The 10083-nt window shown below is 31.6% G+C and overlaps 2 protein-coding genes across 2 annotated transcripts in view; both read right to left on the bottom strand.

The window, feature by feature from the left end:
* Positions 1–6157, bottom strand: part of LOC106468988 (carboxypeptidase D-like) — a 52038-nt gene extending 45881 nt beyond the window's left edge. Inside the window, exons 1-2 of the mRNA XM_013929442.2 lie at positions 5266–6157; positions 641–783 (exon numbers count right to left, since the gene is read on the bottom strand). Coding sequence (XP_013784896.1) covers positions 641–783; positions 5266–6139 — 1017 coding nt within the window. The 5' untranslated portion in view covers positions 6140–6157. The remainder of the gene's footprint in view (positions 1–640; positions 784–5265) is intronic.
* Positions 6158–8384: 2227 nt separating this feature from the next.
* The window catches only part of LOC106468987 (calcium-transporting ATPase sarcoplasmic/endoplasmic reticulum type-like), a 43103-nt gene continuing 41404 nt past the window's right edge, over positions 8385–10083 (bottom strand). Inside the window, exon 20 of the mRNA XM_022397383.1 lies at positions 8385–9728. The gene's annotated coding sequence lies outside the window, so the exon portion shown is untranslated. The remainder of the gene's footprint in view (positions 9729–10083) is intronic.

Here is a 10083-nt window from a genome sequence, read left to right as displayed (position 1 = left end):
TGTAAAATATCATTAATTGTCTGACTAGCCATTTTACTGTAAAATATCATTAATTGTCTGACTAGCCATTTTACTGTAAAATATCATTAATTGTCTGACTAGCCATTTTACAGTAAAATATCATTAATTGTCTGACTAGCCATTTTACAGTAAAATATCATTAATTATCTGACTAGCCATTTTACAGTAAAATATTATTAACTGTCTGACTAGCCATTATACAGAAAAATATCATTAAATGTCTGATTAGCCATTTTACAGTAAAATATCTTTGTCTGACTGTCCATTTTACAGGAAGTTTTTGTTATGAACTGTAACACTGTCTTTTATGCCAAAAAAAGAAATCAACAGACAAGTATAACTGTAAGTAAGTAAGCCTTTAGTAGTCCTTTCCCTCCCCAGTGACACCCTTGGTTTATTGTCTTGCCAAAACCCACACAGTACAGGCATACACTTAAGTTGAATTATGAAATACTTACGACTATTTCCCACTAAAAGTAAGCACAGCTGCTGTAAGAAGTAAGATTGTATTTACATAAAATATGTATAAAAGCATGCAAGACTAAAGCTTATCATAGTATCTTCATGTTTTGCACAATTCTCTCCCAATTGTTATTTCCTAAAAGGTGGCTCCACCTACCTGCTCCATGTACACAAGAAGAGCTTCCTTATTGTTCTTCCACTCCACAGAGAGATTTTTAGCTGGTGGATACTTACAACACGTTAGCTCCAAAGTGATTTCAAAACAGTTACTGTAAACGTAATTAAAGTCTTGCATTCCTCCTGGTCATGAAAAAAAAAGAGAGAGATAAGCCATAAGTAGTCTGCAAATCTAAAAAGGAATTAATTTTGTATCAGACAGAGGAGCTGGGTGATTAGCGAGATCTAATACTGATAAACAAAAATGCTAATTTGAATTAGCTGATTATTTCAGTGAGTTTGATTAAGATGGAAACCTTGAATTAATAAAAAATAATAGCAGGAAACACTAATTTTAATTAGTCAATGCTCCCAGGCAACATTTGTGTTAACCAGTAAACATTAATAAAAAGCTAGTTGACATGCAGAGAAGGAAGTGCTGATAAGACTGATTGGTTGCAAAACCTCTGTGAGGGACAGCTATCTTAGTGCATGTGTATTAAGTCAGAACTCCCTCATTTCTTTTTCCTCATAACAAAAATTTCACTTTGGGGCCAATATGTCTCACCAGGCACTAAAATGGAAGTTTTTAAAAAAACCTTAGTTCAAATACTACGACTAAAAAAGAAGCCGAACAAGATATTCCAGAGGAATATATCAGGTGGAAGCCAGATGACAATGAAAGTACAAAACCTTCAACAAGTAGATAAAGAAGTCTCATAACTCTAATTGGGAAAAAGAACTGTGAGTATCTACAACATGAAAAATACTGAAAGCACAGAACAAAATATTTTGCCAGTACTGCATAAAAGCTGCAAGGTAAATTGGATTTACTAAAAGTTTGATAAATAAGCAGTTTTCTTACCTAAGATTGTTTAATTCATCATAATGCTCTACTTGTAGTTTTCTGCTAAGAACATTTTGGGTAAAATGTTTCGATTGGAAGTTACGAAGTAAAATATGTAAGTTAAAAAATATATTTCAATAATTTTTGAAATCAAAGTTTGATAAAATATTAGGGCTGTAGCGAAGGGTAGCTTTTGACCTTTGAAGGTTTGGAAGACATTATCAAATGAAGGTTTGAATGTTAAATAGTCTTAATTCACGTACGTTAGAGATGACGTTACTATAACTACTAGTTTATATTTGATTGAAAACCTTTTGTTTTACTGGTAATCCAAATAAATGAAGCAAAACATTCACATGTAATAATATTTTACAAAGAACAGTAATAATGTTTTTATATTTTGAATACAATATTGATGCATGTTGTTTATGTACACATATTTGATGTTACATGCAATACTCATACAAATATATACAGTAAGCTTGTATTGCAAAAACACCCTCTAGGGGCCAATTAAAAGAATTGCAGCTCAGTTAAAGATCTTTAAATAACAGTCACCATTCCTGTTATAGTTTTTTTAACATAAAATTGTTGACTGATAATAAATATCATAGTAAATACACAGAACAGAATAACACTAGTAGTTTGATTAAATAATAAATACAGACCTTCAATTATAACAAAAAGTTTAACCATTACAATTGTTAGTTGATAAATATTTTGTGCGTCAGACTTACTCTACTGAACACTATATATTCAGTACACTTTAGAAGCAATGTAGCCACTAGGTGTATTCCACGTTTCACCTTTATGGTCTGCTCCGATGTATGGGAAGAAGCTACTATGGGGGTGGGGTGTATTTTTAGTTCAACAGCATTTATTTAAGTAATGGATATTGTGCAAATCAAACGATTGAATTTTCCATATAAGTGCTTCTGTAAACAAGAGAAAAAAAAACAAACGAAAAGACAGTAGCTAAATACCTGGCAACCAGGAATGATCTTTCAAATACTAAACACCCAGCAGTCCAAAAATTTGAATATTGATGAACTACAATCGCCTTTCATTTGACTTAGAAAATGAGTGATAGTAAATTATGAGACTGATTTGTCTTCAACTTGATGACACGATCCAAATAAAACTTTTGCACAGGGGAAAAAAAAAAGTCAGTCGTCATTCTTGTTGAGTGTCAACCCACACGTGTGTGTGTTTGCTACAAACTGCCAGGAATGATCCTCAAAATGCTAGATATCTGACAGTCTATAGCTTTGTGATCACGAATATTAATAAGCTTCCAATATGATAACTTATATCGTGTAGATATATTTTGTGATGATATAATTTTTTGAAATTATCAATAGTATTTATTATTACTATTAATTATTATTATTGATGTTGCAACTCATTAATATTCAAGTTTTTTAATTGTTGTGTATTTAGTATTTGTAAAATTGTTCCTGGCTGCCAGGTATCTAACCATTTGGGGGAAAGAAATCTGACAATGTTTGAGTGCTACTCGATGAACCGTTGAATGTTTAGAACTATCTCTGAATTCCTGGCCAGTGAACGAGTATGAATTATTATAAATCAGTTTTATGCAAGTCACCATTACCAATGTTCTCTCCCTTTATACCATCGAGATGCTTAGAGAATGTTTGGTGCTACTATAGCATGAGGTCTACCACCATATGTCGCCTATAGCGTGAGGTCTACCGCTGCATTATCCATCCCTCATGGATATCACACATTTCCATACATTTATTTTAGCAATAAACACTTAATTTGATACATTTTTTATACACGTTTGATAGACCTGGGTAGGCGACATATGGCGGTAGACCTCACGCTATAGTAGCACCGAATGTTTTTCCCAAAGTAATTTTATGTTTCTGTCAGTTATACTACTCAGTTTAAAGACTAAAGAACTGATAAAACAAATCGATTAAATCACTCATTTTTCTATCTACAATATATATTGGCCCTAGTGATAATTAGTGGAATTAACTACAATATACTGATCAGCACATTCACAAATGTACAAAACAAGAAGTCCAAGACTTGAAAAAGAGTTCAATTTCTGAAGTCCCATTCTAAAATTTGGAGGCCCTAGAACACTGTCCTGCAAGGTAAATGTCACTGTGACCTTGCCACTTTGTATGATCCAAACCAGGTCATACCATTTACTGTTTATCTTGTTTATTAGTATTGGTGTTGTTTATGACATGCCTAAGAAGTGTTATAAATGATACCATCTAAATATTTCAGAGAGTTATGACAGCAGCCAAATGAACATTCGACATTTTGCTATGTCGATGGTAGAGATTTACGACCTACAGTCATGAATTGCTCTTGCAATCATTAAAAGTGAACTACAAGGATCCAAAACACAAGTTGGATTTTTAAGCTCATGTCAAAGTTTTATTTAAAACAAACACTGAAAAATTTTAGGATCACAATAACAAAACAGGATCATTTGGAAACCTGAAACAAAGAAATTATTTTAGGCCAATATGCCTATAGAATCAAATTATGGACATCCCAGGGGCCCTTCACACATTCAATTTTTGCCACCCAAAGGAAAATTTTGGATGTATAATAATATGCCATGATGTCCTGTAATGAAAAAACACTGAATTGATGGTACTTTTTCTTGTCACAGCATTACAGAATGAGAATCTTGAATGTCCATTCTCTCAGAAGAGCTAGATCCCCAAATCCAATCCTGATGCATAAATATGGGGGATCTGCAGTTAACACTATACACGCATACAAGAAAATAACATCAGGGAAATGATGCTAAACATTATCCATTCATTCATGAGAAATTGTAACCTTTTAGGTCATATCCTTGGGGTGTTTATGTCATAAAATTTCACAAATTTAACCAAACAATCAATTTAACATTTTAACTGTTAAAAAAAAAGGTTACACCTTCAGACTATTGGAGTAATATGTCCTTGGGCTAACAGACTGTCACAGTTGAAAGTTTGGAATCTACTAAGAGCATTGGAATCAACTGTTTTTTGTTTTTTTTATGGACATGAATTACCAAGTTTGTTTTTTATTATACATACAGAAACTGAAAGTAGTACTGATGCTATGCTAGTTAAATTTTCATATAAATTCACAGTCTACAAACAAACTGATTTGTAAAAATAAAGCAGTTCATTATTGTCTTGGAAAATTATGATAAAAATGAGGTTAATACGTTGAAATTGTAGTTTCTTTTATTTAAAATTATGGGTGTGTGTCTGTATATAAAACTTTGTCAAATAAGTACAACTGAAAAAATTTACCACAGTATCATATATTGAAACAGAGCCCTTTGCTATACAATTACAAAAAACTAAACAACAAATCAAAGTAATAAAAATTATAAAATAACTCAAGAATCTCTTGTAATAATATAACATTTAAGCCTAAAAATTATTTGCCCTCAAATAAAATGGAGAAGACGTATTTTGTTTGAAAAAATAACAATAGGCTAACGTGTATTACATTTTCCAGGAAAACTGTTAATTTAAAGATATCATATAGTTTATTTGTAAAATGCTTCAAACTCTGGATTACGTATTTTCATCCAAACACTTCATTTTTACATATAGCAAAATTTTACTTGCCCTAAAAACAGACCTAGTCAGTAGAAAAGTTTCCATGGGACTCTTAACCAAACAAAATTTATTCAATTGCATAGGCCCTTTCATATTTGTGGTGAACTAAAATTAAGTTAATTCCCTCTCTATGTTTTCAACACTTCTACACCACAGTTAAATATTTACCTGTTACATCATACCACTCAGCTCCATTGGTTATTCCATCTTTAAAATCGTCTAACTCGCACACCTTTTCAGTATGCATTGTTTGATGCTTCTCAGCATAAAGTTTGGCAAGATATTTAAACACACTGTCATCTGGTGACGGGCTTGGGTGCCCCATTGGCTCATGCTTTTTAGAATCATCAAATGGATAACTTGCTACAACTGATCCCCCATGCAAGTTTGCTGATAAAACAAATGGATTATTTACTATCCAGGACATAACAGCAACCGTTTCTGGCTCTCTCTTGTTCGTTATCGTGGGATTACTATCTTCCATTGTGAACTGATCAGGAAAGTTTCTATTCAGGTCTTTTCCATTAGCATTTTCTCTACCAGATGCTAAACGACTTCCCCAACAATCGCCTTCAGTGGCTTTTTCAAAACCATCAGGATTCATTGATGGCAAGATATGAATCTCTGCATTATCAATAATTTTGGAAATCCTTTCATTCTTTCCATAATTTTGTAATAAATACTGTGACAAGTAAAGTAACAACTGTCTCCCAACCGCTTCATTTCCGTGAATGTTTGCTACATATTTAAACATAGGTTTCCCAATTTCTCGGAACGTCACATTATTGGATATTTTCACAACCAACAAATCCCGATTTTCAACACTTTTCCCTATTGAATAAACATTTGCTAATTGTGGATACTCCTTTTCCAAGTTGCGTAAAAATGTTGTAATTTCTTCATATTTCATATAAATAGACATATCAATTCCATCAACAATACTGGCATTACGAATTTCGTTTGATTCTCCTAATATTATGAAAATATGAAAGTATAAGAAAATTATGAGAGTAAAAACCATTTTCCTCACTTGGCCTAACATTACAGACGTGTCACTTAACTTACTTGCCATCTTCAAGGAAAATTAGTTAAAGCTTCTGTCGAACTCTAGTAGAAATTTTTATACTTTTCGAATTTAAAATATTAGTAAGTCGCCATGTTTGTCCCATTTTATTTAGGGCAGCGCTGGAAAATTTTCTTTTAAGCAACCCCTATTGCAAAGTTTTCGACGGCCTCACTGTCCCATGAATTCAATTATAAAATCAGTTTATAATTGTGATAATACATGTATCCTAACTCATTGTCAGTCATCACACTGTTCATTTCCTTTTTAATATTTGCAAGCACAAAAACTTGCCGTAGATAAGACTGAACATGTGTTGTTATGTTAATTCTTCTCATAATTACTTCTGTATAATATAAAACGGGAAATGAACACTTTATCCTACATGAATTAAAATCATTATAATCTATTTACTCAAAATGTTTCGCCAACTCCGAAAAACGAAACAAATATGATTTCCTAAACTTAGATTATGTAGTTATACGTTTTTTTGTTTTTTTTATTTAGTGTTTGTTATTTTTGTTTTTAATATTTCAGTGCTTTTTCGTTACATATATCAACCTGAATTCATTTGTTTCAAAATAGCCCACAAAACCGTACTGAGAGATGAAGACTAATTTTACAGGTTTGTGTAATAATACATTATTAGTATTACGAAGTAGAGGGGTTCTTGTATTGTGCATATCATTAAGATTAATGTGACTGTAATTGATAAAACTGACAACGAAACGTAAGTTTATCTCAGTTGAGAAATATTTATATATAGACTGGAAAATCAGATATTTCCCTGGGCTTTTAACAGAAGTGATGTGATTGATTAAAAAATTAAAACAATATGTTGGAGGACAAAAAGAATTATCATCATGCAATTTGAAAGTTAAAGCACTTATGATTTTTTTTGTTTTAATACTTGAACAAAGCTAAGTAAGGGCTAATTACGCAAGTCATCCTTAAATTCTGTACTGGGGGGGGGGGTAAGAGAAAAGCAACTATTGGCAGCACACACCTACAACTTTTGGATTACTCTAATAATACATCCACGACTCTAAAATCTGGAGTTCGAGTTTATTGCAACTGAACGCGAGCCACAAACTCTCCGATTCATAGTCCTCTACGTTAAACAATCAGACATGTTCGCTCTCATACTTATAAGCCATTTTGAGTATACAAAACACAAGTTAGAGTGACGTTGGCATAATTCATATTTTCATACAAATTTAATTTGGAACGAGTAGAGATAGTGGCGAGATAATCATTAATCAATTTTTAAACTAAATACATCCTCATGTCTTTACAGTCTATCTAGTGGTTAAAATGAATACTAAATTATTATTTTCTGTAGAAATTGGTCATAAACTTAAAGTACATGAAAAAAAATTACAGTATTTCTCATTCTATTTATCATAGACTCATATTACTCTACTAATTATACATTATTTTTTCTTAATTTGGATATTTAATATGAAAATCGAAAAACCTAGACATTTTAAATAGTTTACTTCTCTTATAATTTATAAGTTCAGAAGTAAATTTAGTAACTTGTCTATAGTTGTTGTGGTAAATAAGAAACTTTAATGGTATATACAGTTTTGTTCAATATTTTAGCCTGTACAGTAAACTTTCTGCAGAATAATGATACATACTGATAGAGTTAATATAACACATTGCTGTTGTGAAAACATTGGAGTAAAATAGTGATTATAACAATTAGTAACATTGGCAGCAAACTCTTTATTATATAGTTACGCTGCCTGCTGGAAACGTCATAATAAATTCTTCTATTTATTTGTTAACGAGTGTTTTATTAAAAATTTATTCAATTTTAAAGGTTTTTTTTTGTTGTTCTTCTGAAAGTCTTGCACAGGAAGGCTCAATTATATATAGTTTTGATAACTAATGCCACCTAGTAAAATAACCTCATAGTAACATAATAACATTTAACTAAACTGTGATCGAAGCAGAAGAAAGCAGGAGTAACTTTTTTAAAATCATTTACCAAATTTAATGATCTCACGTCCATAATTTGTTAAATCATTTTACACGTGTAGATGTAAGGTTAATAGAATTATTTGTTAAAAATGTATAGCTTTACTGGTAATAAAATTAAATGTTTTAATGATGGACACGGTGGTGATCGATGTGGTAACCTTTGAATACAGTAAGTAAGAGAAAATGTCTAGATTACTTTCACATTGTTTATAACAAAGACAACATGAAGCATACATTTAAGATCATAAAAGATGGCTTTATTTCATTTTTACCTACTGTACAAAGGGTCAATGTACAAAATTCAATCATGCATTGGACAACAAGAACAAGGATAGTCAAATTTCAAAAAAAAAGAAAAGAAAGAACACAAGTATCACACCGTGCACCAAAGAGTGTATCAAATTCTTGTACATCCATGATGAAAGCATTTTATTCATCCTAAGATTTTTCATCAATGACTAACAATCCTTGAATTTAGTGCTTTGGAAATGAAGGTCAAGCACGTATCTTTGGATGGAGTTTTCCGATCTTTAGCACAAGTGGTTAGCGAAGGTGTAAAAATAACTTATTGAATATTACTAGGTATATACAAAAAACTATGCCATTTATGAGAATGGAAACTGATGGGCATGAGAAAAACAAACAACAACAACATAAGACCTTCAAATCCCACTAGACACTTTGTTGTTTAAAGTTTTGGTATTCCAAAGAATACTTTCAGACAAATCACAACTTCACCACATCTGCTTTTTTTTTTGAAAAAATAATTTTAATTTTGTTCAAATAAGAATTTTTTTTCTTAACACCACAAACTTAATGGGCAGAATAAAGACGAAGTCAAAACAACTCAAATAAAAAACAAGCAAGCTCTAGCTACAGAGTTTACGAGAAAACACTCAGAAATGAGAAAGATGAGGCTTTCTCACTGTGCACTGCTGACCAGAGTACACTGATCAAATAAGAAAAGGAAATAAAAATGGGTGCAGTTTCAAATGGCCAGGCATGTTTCCCCTTTCTTGAATGACAATGTTAAACTGTTGAGTAACAGTGAACTATCACATTACATCTTAATGGAAACCAAAGGCCCCATTGAAAAAATCTTATAGTTGTGTTAATGAAATTGTCTATTCACAAAAAATAACAGAAAATAAAGGAATAATAATAATAACAACAATGATTATAAATTACCTCAATAAACTTGAATCAATCAAGAAAGGGATGAGTGAGGGAAAGAAAAATGGGGTTTGCAATTGTGAGTTACACTAATTTACTTATGTGACTGAAAGGTATGTGTGTGTCTCTTTTCAAAATGTATGTTTTAAAGCTTTTTTTTTACTTGTATATGTAAAATATTTTATTTTTGATGCTGAGACCAAATGAAAACCATGGATGAAACAATAAATGAGGACATATTAAATAAACCACAACAATGGGAATTGAGCTGACTTAATCTTAAACAGCAGGAAGAAAGTCTCAAAGTGGAACATTGGTTGAAATTTTGGTTTAGTTTCTCAAATGTGCAGAAGCTCTGCGTCATCAGCAAACTTTTAGGCTTTTTTCTTCTTTTCAAGTGGAGAAACTGAAACAAAAGTGAAACACTAAAAGTTAGCAAAACAAGAAGGAAAAAGAAAAAAAAAAACTTAAAATAAAATCCTTCGTTATAAGTCATGCACTACTCTAAAAAAATAAACGAGAAAAACAACATTATGTGCAATGAGTATTATAACACTTAGGCTTTTGCATAATTAAATATACTTAATAGCTGGCCAATTAATAATGAGAAATCTTGATAGGACTCTTCAGTCACTTCCAGGTTGGCAACAGAGGGGGTAACTGCCCATGGGCCTGGACGAATGAAACCTGGTTATGCTGTATAAAGCTCGCAAAGCACCTTTAGGCTATATCTTCATTTAATCATAAAAAGCATACTGTTT

The sequence above is a fragment of the Limulus polyphemus genome, unplaced genomic scaffold, assembly GCF_000517525.1.
Source record: "Limulus polyphemus unplaced genomic scaffold, Limulus_polyphemus-2.1.2 Scaffold3250, whole genome shotgun sequence".
Taxonomy (NCBI): Eukaryota; Metazoa; Arthropoda; class Merostomata; order Xiphosura; family Limulidae; genus Limulus; species Limulus polyphemus.
This window is presented reverse-complemented; position numbering and strand designations above follow the sequence as displayed.